General features: G+C 32.3%; 1 protein-coding gene across 1 annotated transcript; it reads right to left on the bottom strand.

Annotated features, from left to right (window-relative positions):
• Positions 1 to 891: 891 nt before the first annotated feature.
• On the bottom strand, positions 892 to 2,251 carry LOC132044386 (zingipain-2-like). The gene is made up of 2 exons (XM_059434880.1): positions 1,804 to 2,251; positions 892 to 1,601 (listed from the first exon to the last, which is right to left on the bottom strand). The coding sequence occupies exons 1-2, from the start codon at positions 2,249 to 2,251 to the stop codon at positions 1,021 to 1,023; spliced, it is 1,029 nt and encodes a 342-aa protein (XP_059290863.1). The 3' UTR covers positions 892 to 1,020.
• Between the last annotated feature and the right edge of the window lie 14,013 nt (positions 2,252 to 16,264).

Genomic DNA, 16,264 nt, shown 5'->3' with positions numbered 1-16,264 from the left:
TGATCAAAAAAAAAAAAAAATCGGAAAGATGACTATACTCCTTCAAGCTCCTGAAATAAGAAGGAACATGTTTGTTTGTGGAAAAAATTCTTGAGTCCTACACTTTGATTTTAATCACCTTTTGAGGGCGATAGCGGAAAAAGGTTAAGAGTTGGATCTGACATATAGCCTTGAAGAGAAATTATTGTGAACTTGTTAGATTAGTGCAGAACTTGTAAAATATGTATTCATAGTGCAGAATTTCTTTTTTTTTTTTTTTCTTTCTCCTTTTGGTGGTGTATCTTCTTCCTTTTTCCTGGTCACCCGAACAAAATAGATGTTACCTTGATTCCTTCTTTGGCGTTAAGAAATCCGGAATGGTTCATATGTACTTAAGTTTTACCTATTATTAATTGGTTTAAATGTTTCCAGTTGGGACGCCTCAACGTTCAAAATATTATAATTTGAATTTTAAGCTAATAATTCGTCATTAATAATCGTACTTTAGGATAATTGCGGCGTTGTTCAAAGAAAATTTAGTAGTAACAACACAATAATGATATGATGATTATTGTGCGTGTATATATTTTTATATGACGGGGTCAGCATATCAAGACTTAGGCATATTGGATTATTGACAATATATAACCGGGAAACAACTAATATATTTACTTACTCTTAACGGGTAAAGCGAGGTCCTCTATTATGAATTAAAGAATTCAGAATCAACCAAATCTCCCCAAGTAGGATCGAACCTACGACCGATCGGTTAACAGTCGACCGTACTAAAATTCTAAGCTTCTAGCTTCAACTAAGAAAAATAATATATATACTAGGTAATTAGTCGATAATAAACACGAGATTAGACTTTTTGTGTCTCATATAACACTAATCAATACGCTTTTTTATAATTCCATAAAACTCCAATACAAAAGACTCATACTCTGCATGCAAAAAGCTTTTGCATGCACGACGACCACTGTCTTCTTTCAGTTCTTAATATAACATAAAGTAAAATATAGAATACTTCCTTAGGGACTATCATATGATTGGATAAGAAGACATCTTATAGATGTCACAATGACCTCCAGGATTCCCAGTATCTCTTATAATTTTCATATATCCATTTTCCCCCCAAGTACCCCATGAATTCTTCAACAACCAATATTTTTGACCCTTCTCATCAGTTCCATACCCTATTGTCGTAACTGCATGGTTAATATTGTTCGCACAGCTTCCATGATAAGTTCCTCCTGAGTAAAACTGGAACTCTTGGCTATGACTAGCAGCAATCCCAATTGACACTGGTTGTTGCGTGACGGCTTGTAACAATGCTGTTTCACTTTCAGGCACAACTTGATAGCTGCTTATTTTTATTGCTGGTGTTAGCTCTTGGCTCCTGCATGTGTATTGTTGCCTTTCGTATGGATAATCTGATTCAGTTGAAATTCCACCATTTTCTATGATGAAGTCAAATGCCCTGGTCATAAAGCCGCCATTACAACCGTAGTTACTCTTTGTGCAATCGAGAAGTTCTTGCTCAGATAGTTCAATCTTTTCGCCTGTCGCAATTTTGTAGGCTCCTTCTAGTGCTCCAACGGCAGAAAACGCCCAACAGCATCCTAACATAGAAAAGTAGCATGCTATATCAAAATTTATAGAAGAATTGAATAAATGTGAGCTAGGGTATGTAGTTGCGAATCTAATATGTAGTGTCAGTAAATTGTGTTTATGTGTTACTTTTGTTCTCTTTTGCAGACAAACATACACATATATATAGTTCGAGCTAGACGCAGTTAATGAAAGTGTTAAGTTATGTCTTACCACATTGACCTTGATGCTTCACTTCAGTAACAGCCCCATGCTCTCTCCAATCCAAGTTAGACGGAATGTCATCATCACTTAGATCATTAATCTTGAATTCTGTCGATGACATTGGAGAAGGTGAAGGATGTGAAGGCATGTTTAATCCAGTATACTTGGCAAAAAACTCGTCTGAAGTAATAGCTGCAAATTTATTAATGCCTAATTTGTAAGATAGATTCCCAACCTTATTCATCGACTCAATGAATTTCATGTTTTCTTTGAATACCATAAGTCGTTTTTCTTTTTCAACTTCGTCCTTGTAAAATCGTCCGTGACGCGCCATCCACAACTCGTGCCTCTCGGACACAGATAATTTTGGCTGGCTACGAGCAGTTGCTTTGGAGTTAAACATGCCAACTACAATGAACAGTATTAAAATACTAATTAAATCAATTTTCATAGCCATGTTTAATTAGTGTAGGGAGGAAATAGGATGATCACAAGAATATTGTTGTAAGATGTTTATGTAATAGGCTTGCATTTTATGTCTTCAATAGCAAGGCCTTTATATAGGGGCGTAGATGAGAAATTATTTCCTAATTAATGACTAGTCTGGTGACTCTGGACTGAAATCAACCTCCTTTTTTGTCAACAACTGGACTCCAATTTCGTTTGTTGAAAAGTAGTCTTGATTTTACACTGATCTTATGCTTTGGAAATTTCAATTGAAGTATATCTGTCTACAGTTTTGTTGGTGAAAACAGATCTATCTATAGTTTCGAATTATTCATATTCTCTAAGGTAAGCCTCATTCAAGCATTATTTGTTATGTGTTACACCAAATGAAATCTGTCACAGTAGTTGTATCTTTGTCATTACAGGCGAAATATTCTTATGTGTTTGCATTGCATTCTCCCAGCGGTAGTTACGTCCACGTCAAGTCAATTGAGAAGTCTTCGCCGCTTGCCCTGTTAGTCTTCCTGATTTTACGCTAATATAATTAAGATTCTGTCAACTTCTTCAAGTATATGCCGCGGGCTAGGGGTGTACATCGACCAGGTTGGTTTGAAATTTTTAGAGACCAAATCAAACCAATTGCATCGGGTTTTTAAATCTACAAATCAAACCAAACCAACAAAAGTCAGGCTTTTCAACCTCGGGTTTTCTCGGTTTTTTCGGATTGCTCGGGTTTTTCGGGTTTTTTCGGGTAAAGTCTTCATACAAAACATATAACTTGTACTTCAAATATTTCTTTAATTCTAGTAAAATACGACTATCTAATTAAGATATTTATTAAGAAAATAACACAAAACGTGAGATAAGAAATGAAATTGTACTAAAATATTCAACGAAAAAAATTAATGAAATTGCATAAAATAAAATGATCATAATCTAAAAGTATTAAGTCATGCTACAATAAATTCGGCTAATTTATAAGGCATGTAGAAAATGATCATAATCTAAAAGTACTAAGTCATGCTAAAATAAGTACGGCAAATAAGTATTAATTACATGACTAGATATTAAAGCAAAAAAGGAAATTAAGTTATGTATTTTCAGTTTCTAAACTAATATAAAACTAAAGAATATATATCAACATTATTGTCATTCAAGTGTTAGATATGAATTACTTTTGTTAGCATTAGTATGATTTGATTTTTGTTGAGTTTTATTTGAGTTACTAATATCATTGAGCTATAAAATTTATTGGACTATTTAAAATTCTAATTCCAAACTTGAAATAATATGTTAAAAGATAAAAAAAAAACTATGAAAAAGTTAAAGAAACATTTATAAATAAATATTTTTATGTATAAAATATGTTTGAAATTTTATAAATGTAATGTCGGGTTGGTTTGATTCGATTTGATTTATTTTAGTTAAAACCAGACCAAACCAATAGTGTTCGGGTTTTTCTTTTTAAAACCAAACTAAGTCAAACCAAACCATTAGTAGGGTTTTTTTTTTTTTTGGTTTGATTCGAATTATCGGTTTGGTGCGGTTTGTCGATTTGCTTTGTACACCTCTACCACGGACCCATGGGTTTCCACTTTTTCATAAAAACAAATTAAAAAGAAGCTCCTAATCAGAGCTATTTTGGCTTTAGTAATATTTAAAATAATTTGTTTGTTGAAATTTTTTTAATACATAGAACAAGAAGTCATACATACTTGTCTTTTTTTCGTACTTCAACATTCAAAAGCATTTATTACAAGGAATGTGGTGGAACTAAAATTAAAGATTTCGAGTTTTTGATCCTGAAGAAATCTCTAATAAAAAAAATATTTTTCTGTTATCAAAGAACATTTGCATCACAACTTTGAATTAGTCCTGTCAATGAGTATCAAATACCGAAAGAGTTTCTACTTTCTTGTGTGTATGCTTTTGTTAATAAAATTCAACCACCTGTCAGTTTTGGTGGTGTTCTAGAGAAAGAAAATTATTTACTCCCTACTTTGTAATGTTCGTAAATTATATGCAGATGGAGTCTCCGCAAGTTCCATCCGCCGGTGGAAAATGAGTTTATCTTTTCAGTATCAAGTTAGATAGATGACAATTTCGATTGTTTAGAACTTAGACCGAGTGTTTCTTTCTAAATTTTGGGAAGTACGTAGATTGACAACTGAAATAAGGATGTACTTCAGGGAAAAAATAATAAAAGGAAGGAAACGAGAAGCCAACTATAATTAAACACCACTATTCATATGCCAACTTGACTTCTCTTGGTTTAAGTATGTGCAGGATCATTGGAATACTTTATAAATATAGGAAATAAGTAATAACAACGTCAGATGCTATAGACGTGGCACGTTACATGTCTCGTATCCATTTTGGACTATGGAATATTTTACTCTTAATCAAGTAACATTGTAGAAATGTCTACTTGCAAGGGATGCATCATTTTCTGTGCTATTACGTTACGATTTGCTATAATGAGGGAGTGATGTATTTTTATATTATTGTTGTTGTTATTGTTTTCATACAATTCGCCATTATATTTAAGTAAGTTGGCTTTAAACGAATTGATACTCAACCTAACTCCATTCTTTTATTTGGTTCACTTTTTTGCTTGCATTACTTTCTCCATTTCAATTTTGTAGCCGCATTTGATTTTAAGTTTTTAACACACCACTAAAGTAAAAGTGGGAGTTTTAGGTGCCGTTTGGCCATAAATATCAAAAACAAATTCACTTTTTTTGTAATTTTTGAAGTTGGAGTTGTGTTTGGCCATAGTTTTTGAAATTATAGTTTTTGGTGAAATGTAGTTGTAAAAAAGTGAAAAAAATGATTTTTTTTTTTTAAAACAAGTTTTTTTGAGTTTTTGGTATTCTAATACATCTGACTTGAGTTGTATTATTGGAATATTTATGGCCAAACGCCCAAAAGTGAAAAAAGTGAAAAATAATTCGGGAAAAAAGTTAATAATTTTTATGGCCAAACGGCACCTTAGTGTGTGCGTGTGTGAGCCAAATTTCAATTCCGACACTTGTTTTTCTTTGCTGCGCTTACGTCTTATAGGACATCTTGGAGCTGCTTACGAAAAACAAGGAGATTGGAGAGAATTAAAAAAAAAAAAAATGAACCCATTTTAGGCTCAAGCAATTCAGGCTTTTTTTTCTTTTCTAATATTTGAATTATAAGTCTTGAGTCCAATTAGCTTTGAGAGAAAATAAAAGACCAAGAAACCATAACATAACAGGGAATATATATAAGAAAATGATTTTGCTTGCCTTCTTTTCACTTGTAAATAATTTCAGAGTCAAAGGAGAAAAAGACACAAAACAGACGAAGAATAATAAGATTTCATCAAAGAACTGTAGCTCCACTCTATGGTTTTCTTTTTCTTTTTCCCGCCCAAATCCTATGGACTTTTGGTTGATAGGGAACACGGGAACGGGAAATGAACTGGACAGGTTTTAATGAAATGACAAAATGGTCCTCATTTTAATGTATAGGAAAAAGAAAAGCAAGGACATTTAAGTGAATAAAAAAATGGGTAGGTTGCTACCCGTAGGCTAGCAAGACCCATATATATATATAAGAAGTTATTTTTTATATAATTTTAAAATTGTCTAAAACTAAAGTAGGTCCGAAAATACTTTTTTGATAGTACAATATTTATGAAAAAATATACATGAGTGTAAAGAAAACGTTATCATTTTATCGAGACTAAGGTTGAACTTTCACATATTTCTTTCTGGGTGGGTTTTATCCTAATCTTTTGAGTAAGATTTACTAAAACAATTTAGTTGGAAATGAACGTTTGAGTGCTTCATAATAGGGGTGGGCGTTCGGTTCTTCGGTTCGGTTTGGCTATTTCGATTTCGGTTTTTTGAAGGTGGACACCGAACACCGAACCCAACTAGTTCGGTTCGGTTCTTTCGGTTTCGGTTTTTTGAAATTTGGTTCGGTTCGGTTTCGGTTTTTTCAATTCGATTTTTTTCATATGATATTAGAAGCGATTCCATTTACACTAATTCATATTCTCAAAAGTAATAAAACATAAAACTAACAAATTAAAATGAAAATAAAAAAAACAGGATACACAAGAACAGAAAACCATAACCATAATATAGGATTACTAGGTGTTATATACATACAGTAAGAATAATTAAGAAAACACATAAAGAACATACATTAATCCTAAAGACACATCCTAGTCACCTTTCTTTGTTAAGATATTTGATTTTCTCAACCGAAGGGAAAATTAGGGATACAAAAGCAAAAGAGAGCTTATTACAATTGGGTTTTTTTTTGGCTTAAACTTAATGGGTCTGGACTATTTTAATTTTTTTTGGGTAATGTATAAATTTCTGTTCTTCGGTTCGGTTTCATCAAAGTTTGGTTTGGCTATTTCGGTTTTGGTTTTTGAAGGTGAACACCAAATACCGAACGAAACTAGTTCGGTTCGATTCTTTCGGTTTCGTTTTCTTGAAGTTCGGTTCGATCCGATTTTTTGATTATCGGTATTTATGCCCATGTGGAGCTGTCGAACGGGTTGGTCCAGCCCAACCCAATTATGTCAGTTAATTCACCCCTTTTGAGACGATCTTCAAAACAATACAGGAAGAGATGTATACTATGTTAGTAAGTAATCAACAAATACAAAGACTAAAAAGGGGAGAGAAAAATTAGAGAAGCAACACTAATTTGTAGCTACACAAACCTGAATAAAGAAAAGTGAAAGAAAAGTATAGAAAATAAAAAAAGTTCAGACCAATAATTTCGGATCAACATAACAATTCCTAATTCCAATGTTTTTGAAGAAGTTCCGTCATGATTTAACGTGAACCAAACATTTAAAAAAAAAATGAATAAATTTTCTTAGAGCGAATATTTGTACATATTCGTTATTTAATATTCAAAATTATAAACAGAAAGTGAGTGTTTTTCCAAGAACAAATAATCAATTTTTAAATGTACAAGCTAAGTAGCGAAACTCTTTAATATTCCTTTACATTAGCTTAGGGTTGTGTTTTTCTGTTTTCCTTTCTGTCCAATTAATTGAATTTTTCATGACTTAGGTTTGTCCCCACAACTTTGAAGCAGATCCAAGATATATTTCTACTATATTAGAAGAGTGTGTCGTCCACCCACTCTTCACTAATAGTACTAGATGGAAGCACAGGCCCGACATGAGCTAATGACAAACATCATACTACGTAGTATTACAACATTTCTTTGAAAGATGTATAGGAAATTACTTAGTATGATTACATCTTAAGTTTTTGTTCCGTTGCAATCCTTACAGGTTGTCTTATCTTCAAAGACATCCTCCAAGTTTTAATATCACATAACTAAAAAGGCGTCACACTCTTTTAGAACAGATCAAAGAAACTAACTCAGGTTCTTTACAAAGAGTATAAATTAAATTATCTAATACAACATGTTTTGACAGTTTCAAGATCGTTTGGTAATTCAAGGGCCTATAAGCAACTCTTCGTTGATGCCAGAGACAGTTCTGCTGCTACTATCGCGTCGCAGACAGTCCCACTCGTTCGAATATGGAGCATGAAGCTCATAACTTTCTCAGGTTGTCTGACACTATCACCAAAGCAAAGATAATACCTGCAAAATGTTACTGCCTGTTTAGTTTTAGAAAGTAATTTCCACAAAAAGGGAATTTCTGAAATGAATCGAAATTAATGGTGGTCACTGCTTAAAGAGCATTGTCAACAAAAAACCAACCACCATTCCAAACACAAACTATTAGCCTAAAATATGGTATGTTTGAAAACACATGCAGAAAGAAGTCTCCTAAATGTAGGCATATTCATTGATGAATCTAAAGGAAATTTCTTCCTTACAAACAACGTTTTGACAAATAATATAGTCAGTATAGGAGAAATTTATAAGCGGACAATCATGGTTCACTTTCAACAATTTTTCACTTGCCTCATCTTAATCCCAATACAATGTTCTGTTACAAGTAATAGAAGCACTTGCACATCCACAATCTATTTACAAAAGGAAAAAAAAAACTGATTGAGGCTCATAATCTGCAGGTGTCAAAAGTAATGTTCTCTTTAGATGCACCAGGAAAAGAGATTTTGTATAAGATAAGGCAAAGCTTGCTCCACTACGCTTATCACACACAGACAAACTCAAATTGTTAACCCAACCTAATCTAGTACTCTAGAAAGATGACGATATCTACAAAGAGACCCGTTATTCTCATATTTGTTGTTGCCTGGTAAATGTACCTGCGTCCTTTTTTAGCGGATTTTAGATTGTGAATTTAGCTTTACAATATCTTAGGTTACAAAGGCTAAACGTCTAGTATATCTTGTTCGAAGCTTGCTGAATATGAGTTTAGCAGCAGCCTATCTCATTACCAAGCTCAACAGTAAAACTGATATTTGGCTCAAATATCATGTTTTGTGTCATTTTACATCCTACTCTTATGACTTTTATCGCTTAATTCATGATGCAATCGTCGTATTTGAACTTATGTCGTTATATTTCATGTGTATAGGTACGATGATGACAAATGATGGAAAAAACTGTGCTTAAAGTGATTGATTTTGGAGCATATGACGATTAGACGAGGTGATGAGTCGAAGACCACAAAGAACGAACTAAAAGGAAAATAATTCGACTGAAGGGTCCGCTTTTCTTCCGCATCGCGTGAAGAAAGCGAACAAAACCAGCCTGCATTACCATCAAGCTTTCCTTCCGCATCACGGAAGGAAAGGGGGAGGCCTCAGTACATTGCGCAATCGGGGAAGGAAAGCGGGGTTCTGCGCAAGCTTTCCCGGTTCGACTAGGATTAGGTTTACTTATTTTTTGTTTTTACCCTAGACCATGAGCCTGTTTGGATGGGCTTAAAATAAGCAGCTTATAAGCTGGAAATAACTTATAAGCCAAAAAAAAATAAGTTGGGGTAGGCTAACTTATTTTTTTTAGCTTATAAGCTGCTTTAGATAAATTAAGCCAAACAGGCCCAATTATTTTTTTAAGCTTATTTTATGCACAAAATGACTTTAAGCTGGCCAGCCAAACACTCAAAAAAGCTGAAACAGCTTATAAGCAACTTATAAGCCAATCCAAACGGGCTCTATATATAGACGTTTTATTAGTAAAAAAGACTTGTAAGCCACCGTAATAGGGATTATTCAAAAACACACTTGTAAGCCAAAATTGCTATAACACACTCCAACTTTGTCTATTTTCTCTCTACGGGTTTATTTTATTTTTCCACGTCACCAATAATACATCTTTTTCAACCCTAGATTAACATTTCCCTTCTATTTTCTCTCTTGGGTTTATTTTATTTTTCATCTTTTTCAACCCTAGATTATTCATGATCGTCTATGATCGAATCATGAGTAGCTAAACTTCTTAATTCTAGGGTTGTGGCGAAAGACTTAAAAGTTGGTTTGATGACAATTATTATCTATTGATTTTTCATATTTTGGGTTGCTTATTTATTCTTGATCTTAATTGTTTGATTATCTGGCCAATAGTTAGACACTATCTGTGGTGCGCGAATTGGACTTGAGAAAGGGAATTCACGTACGTAATAAGAATAAATAGAGTTTGTTCGATTTAATCGTTTAATCTGCGAGATAGAGATATACCCACAGCCTACTTAGTTGAATACAGAGAAATAAATGCGTTCTTGTTACCTCGACCATAGAGATATAGGCGTTATAGTAACATCTACAAAGCCATGTAGTAGTTCGAGAGAATATCATAAAGTATAATTAACCCGTCAACTACTAACCCGAAATAAAATAGGTGGAATTGTACGAAGATCAGAATGTTGGATTGTCGAAAGCCATGACCCTAGATCTTTCTCTCATCGATAAGTCTTACAATCTTTGTCAAGATATTCTCGGTCACAAAAACACCCATCGAAATTGTTTACTTTTCGGTTTTAGTTTAGTACAATAAACATCTTGATTTTCACTTTCTTGAATAGTTTCATCCGAATTTGAATTAGCTTAACAGTAGAATCTAAGTCTCTGTGAGATCGATATCTGGACTTAACAGTCTATATTACTTGTACGACCACGTATACTTGCGTGTGCGTTTGGGTGCAACAAAAACCAATTACATGACACAAACCGTGATAACATGTACTAATCCAGCCATCTAATTGTACATGTTATTAGTCACAACAATTTCTAATGTGGATATAGTAGCATTTCAGATTTAGAATTAACATCGTAAATATTCAGATGCAGGGGAAAAAAAGTAAGGCCTATTAAACAAAAGCATAAACCAAGAAAATGTACAGTATACATTATTTTTTAGCCAACTGCTATAAGCAGAGTAATAATACACATTAGACAAAACATACCCAAAAAAATTTCAATAGCAAAGAGTTAAGTGAGTCAAGGCCATCTTCAGGTATATAACCCTTGAACCAGCTAAATCATCTATTAGCCAAGTATTGTTTCGTGAATTCCTTCAGCCACACATTTGGTCAAGGTATCTGCAAAAATTTCAAGAGGAAGTCACTAAGAATTGCTTTGTCAGGGTAACATACAGATATTTCAAACAACAAAGTGATAAAAGAATGCAGGAAAAATATGTGTAATCTACATATAGGTAAGTACAAAAGATAAGTACAAAAGAGGCCACACTTCAGCCATGATTTTTAAGCCAATATGTTCAGTGTTGAATTCGCTGCCTTCAGGAAGGTCCATCCTGGTTGTCGACAACGGTGTGTAGATAGCATTTTCCTTTGTCCGTGTACGGAAAATGGATAAGGTTAGAGGCACTATCCTCCAAAGCTTCCTCGATATTTCCAAGAGAGAGATCAAATACTGAAGGAGGAAGTAAAGCAAAACTCAGTATTGAGTATGAATGAAACTAAATCATAATGTTAAAAAATAAAGTCTGCCAATTGACAGAAATATACCTAATACTGCAGATATTTCTTCGATTACACACACTCTTTTTCTTGGCACGCTGTAAGTTAGCTGTGACAATAGAGGAATGAACACGGTACAGGAAGATATGACAAAAAAATAAGATAAAACAGAGAAAACGTTAGAATTTTACGGGAAACTTTGAGAAATACATGAAATTTCAAATGCGTTAAAACGCCAAAAACCAAGAATGAAGAGAACAAACTTAATGAAAAAATAGAATAAGAAAAGACAGAAATAGGAATGAGGAATCAATGTGTACGGTAACCAGTCTGGATGCATATTCATTAACATCGAAAAATATAAATAACCCATTGACAAATAACCAAAAACCCGATAAAATTTAACCAAATCAATCAATAGCACATAAAAGAAACTGAATGTAAATTGATCAAGTCCGCAAAAATAAGGTGAGGAAATAAATCCAACAAATAATTTAATTGCAAAAGAGAAAAGCACTAACAATTTCAAAGGAGCATATCAATCAGCAAACTCACATAGAAAAAGAAGCAACCTGCTATTACTGAGGACAGATCCAACTGATGGAGAGAATCCATAGAATAACACATCACTGAGGAAGTAGGAGAAAAGAAAGGGATAGGTGAACTGAAGAGCCAAAAAATGAATAACCTAAAGCAGAGATGAAAGATGATGAACATGACAGAAAAGAGGAAAGAGAAACAAAGTGGAGGGTTTAGATAAAAGTGAAGGATTGAGAAACGAAGTGGAGGGTTTAGATAAAAAATAAGGCCTTAACCACGATTACATAATTAATAACTTATCCATAAATATATTAAAGTATTTTCTAATAAACTTTCCATCTTTTTTTAATCGGCAACACGTAAGCAGCTATTTTTAATCAAATCTCAGTTTTTCAAAATAATGACACGTATATTATATAAAGCATCATAATTGAAAAAATGAAAAATATCACCAATTGAAAATGTCAAAAAAAATTAAGTGGCAAAAAATAATCGAGTAAATCAAAAAAGATATTTTATTGGGTAGGACAAGACAGAAGTTGAATATATTTATGGATAAGTAAAGCAATCCATGTCGACGATCCGGGCTATTTTTAAGAAGAGGCCACGTAAGCAGCTAAATCAAATCTCAGTTTTTTTCAAAGACACGTACATATAAGTATTGTCTAAAGTCAAAATGGCCCCAAGACAAAGTTGAAATGATGCTAAAGCACCCATGTCGACGATCCGGGCTCTTTTAACCCATGTCTCTATATAGTAGAAAAAAACATTTAAAAAAAAAAAAAAAACTAGGTGGGGCTCACTCTTCTAATATAGTAGGAAAAAAATTTAAAGCCAATAAAAAGCCAACCCAGTCTTCTAATATATGAGAAAAACAATTTTAAAAAAAAATTAAGGTGGGGTCCACGTGAATAAGCAGTAGACAATTGCAAAAAAAAAAAAAAAAGACATTTAAATAATGATAATAAATTCAGAAAATGGTAAAGGTACGCTTAGAGAAAATTTAAAGAAGAGAAGTTCAGAAAAAAAAGAAATAACGATTTAAATTGAACAAAAAAACCGCTAAAGAAGTCATAAAATCAAAAGATTTAAAACTTATACCTTTGGGTATAAGTTTAGACACATACGTCTCACACAAATAATGAAGAATAACATCAAGAAGATGAAATATAAACGGTCAAGAAACGTATACACATATTTTCTTAAAATGATGAAGCTGGTCTATACTTAAAAAATTTAAGACTACAACGAGATCTTTGACACGAAAAGCACTTTTCGGTGTTGTTGAGTAGAAAGAGATGATGGCATGAAACTCGGTAGGAGAAGGTATATTTCAAATCTTTCAATTGGAGAACCAAACCGGAAAGTCATATATAGGAGAAGCGACTAAGTAAAATAATTTATTGATATTTTCAATTAATTGAATTATAATACTTTCTATAATAAAAATTCCATAATTATCTATCTATATATAATAAGAGAGGCAAAACTTTGTGAGAATGCCAAGTGTAATCACCTTATTATGTCAAGTGTCAAAAATATTTTAAAATACATATATGAAAAAAAAAAATATATTAACTACCAATTCAGAAAAGAAGGATACGATTTCTTTCCTATTTTTTAGGAACATAAGGCTTGATTTAAGGGATGTGTTCATTATCGGTTATAAGTTGCATAATTATTTATAAGTTGCATAATCAAAAAATAAATTGTTATTATCAATTATAGAAAATTTTACATAAATTTTTTTAAACAAAATCAATATATTAATTGTTCAAATGTTTAGAATTAGTAAATCTTAAATTCTCACCAAATTAATTAAAGAGATGAAATAGTATTTATAATGTCAATATAGATATTGAATATCAATTAGAGAACTTACAGAAAATGAAACAATTTTATGCTGTTCAAAACGAAGGCATTGGAGTTGCAAAGTGGTTAGAATTTCACTTTGCATTAAATTTGTATAAACTGTAAATCTTATCAAAGTTATTGTATCTATCTAAATTAATTTAGAAAATAAAATAAATAATACTAAAAAATAATCTGAGAACTTTGAATGGTAAAAGAATGCAAACTCCGGATAATGAAAATATAATCACGTTTTTTTACTCCTTTTTTGTAGCAACTACTCCTCCTTTGTAGCCACTACAAGATCAGTTTTTATCTCCTACAGTGGTTAAAATTTAAAACTGGCAATCCACAATTAATTTTTTAAACTACTCCCGCTTCCCTCATTCCCCCTCCCATAATCAGTTGTTTAAACTACTCCTATCTTCATTCTTGCAGCATTGAGAATATTCTCTTTATATAAAATAACAAATTCGAATGCATCTCTTAGCACAAAAAAAATTATTATTCATGGTTTATTTCTCCACCACTTTCTACTTCTTCAAGATTTTTCTTCCAAAAATCATGTACACATATAGACTAAATTGAGTTTGAATTGAAAGATATAATTATTTGCTTCTTTTTTAGTTTGATTACATAAATCTTCTACGAAATTAATCTTAATTTCTGATATTTTTGCAGATCATTTATGGCAGGAGTAATTTGTATTTGGATGGCTTTTGTTGTTGTAGTTAGAACTTGTGGTATGCCTTGCCCTCAAATAGATTGCTTCAAGATTTTTTATAATCTTTTTTAATTTCAATATTACACGAATTTTTTATGGTACGATAATTATGGATGCGATCTTCGTTCTGTTTTACCATTTCATTTTATTATGTGTTCAATTATGTATAACAATCACCTTTTACTCTGTGTTATTGGAGAAAAAAGAAGCAGTTTGGAGTAGTAAGAGCAGAAGTTCACTAAACTTGAAAAAAAAAAGAAGAGAATTGATCATAATTGTGGTAGTGGACCCAATACAGCAAACTCCAATTAGAAATAAGCAGTATTAAGTGATTTAAGTTGTTAATTTGTTTGGTAGAATATAAAATATGAATTCTCTCATATATAAACATGCAAGGTTAAAATTAGTAGAGAAAAGACATGTTTTAACCCCCCGCGAAACTCACTTCTTAACTTCTATTTATTTACCCCCCTTAACAACTTACGTTTCAATTGTTTTCCACCCCAAATGCTGACGTGGCAAAAAAAAATAAAAAAAAAATAATTAAGAGAGTGAAAAATAAAAAAAGTGGACCCGCTCATATATATATTATTATAAATTAAAAAATAAAATAAAAGTTATACAATTAAAAAATAAAATAAACATTATACAATTAAAAATAAAAATTATCACCATCTTCTTCACAATCCCCGTTCAACCCACCCACCATCTTCTTCCCGCCATAGCCCCACCCCCCACCTCCCCGGCTATTTTCTTCCCGCTCCACAGCCCCCCCCACCCCCCCCCCCCCCCCCACTCTTCTTCTTCTTTCATTTTCACCATTTTTTGATTTTTTGATTTTGATTTTGATTTTAATTTTCTTTCAAAAATAAAGTTATGGAAGAAATGGTTTGCTAATAACGGTGGTGGAAGAAATGGGTTTGCTAGAAATGGTGGTGGTTGCGGATGTGGGTTTTTGATTTTCTTTCAAAAATAAAGTTATGAAAGAAATGGGTTTGCTAATAATGGTGGTAGAAGAAATGAGTTTGCTAGAAATGGTGGTGGTTGTAGATGCTGGTATTTTGATTTTCTTTCAAAAATAAAGTTATGGAAGAAATGAGTTTGCTAATAATGGTGGTAGAAGAAATGGGTTTGCTAGAAATGTTAGTGGTTGTGGATGTGGGTTAAAGATGGTGGTGGTGATTTTTTTTTTTTTTAAGGAATTTGATGAAATTTGGTGGGGAGATGATGGTGGTGGTGGTGGGTGTGGGTTAAAGATGATGGTGATGAATATTTTTTTAAGGGCGATTCGTTCGATTTTTGCGAGCGAACTAGCCATGGTGGTTGATAAAAGTAGGGTGAGGATGAGGAGAAGAAAGAAGAAAGAAATAAAAATAATAATAAAAGGAAAAACAAAAAATGATGTGTTGGTAATTTTGACATGACAATGTTAATTTGTTTTGACGTATGACGTGGCGATAATACACCTCCCATTGTGAGAGTGGTATTATTTTTTTTAGGGTGACAAACAATTGAAACGTAAGTATAAATAAATAGAAGTTAAGTTTAGTTACTAAAGTGAGTTTTAAATTGCCAAGTTCGGGGGGTTAAAACATGTCTTTTCTCAAATTAGTATGAAGATTAAATTATTGCTTTAATTATTTGTATACACCCAAAGGGAGAAGAATTAGTAATTTCAGATATACAAAATATTATGGAGGACAGTAATTACGTAATGTTTTCCCAACCTATAATCTTTGGTCAATATTAGTACGCAACGTAATAAGACTAAATAATCTGTTTAGTATTCACTTTATTTAGAGAAAAGGAAAAGGAAAAAACATAGAAAGTTAAAAAAGATTGAATCTTTATATCATATATATATATATAGACTAAATAATCTGTTTAGTATTCACTTTATTTAGAGAAAAAGGAAAAGGAAAAAAAAATAGAAAGTTAAAAAAGATTGAATCTTTATATCATATATATATATATATATATATATATATATATAGCAGAGCAAAAGGCCCTGATGTGGCGCAACACAAAACCAGGAAATACAT

The sequence above is a fragment of the Lycium ferocissimum genome, chromosome 2 (assembly GCF_029784015.1).
Source record: "Lycium ferocissimum isolate CSIRO_LF1 chromosome 2, AGI_CSIRO_Lferr_CH_V1, whole genome shotgun sequence".
Lineage (NCBI taxonomy): Eukaryota > Viridiplantae > Streptophyta > Magnoliopsida > Solanales > Solanaceae > Lycium > Lycium ferocissimum.
Note: the sequence above shows the minus strand (reverse complement) of the source record. Positions and strands in the feature narration are given on the sequence as shown.

Bases quoted from the DNA above. Each gene is read 5' to 3' on its own strand.
- LOC132044386 (XM_059434880.1), bottom strand. From the start codon at position 2,251: ATGGCTATGAAAATTGATTTAATTAGTATTTTAATACTGTTCATTGTA. The intron at 1,602-1,803 runs GTAAGACATAAC...TTTCTATGTTAG, and splicing joins GAAGCATCAAGGTCAATGTG to GATGCTGTTGGGCGTTTTCT.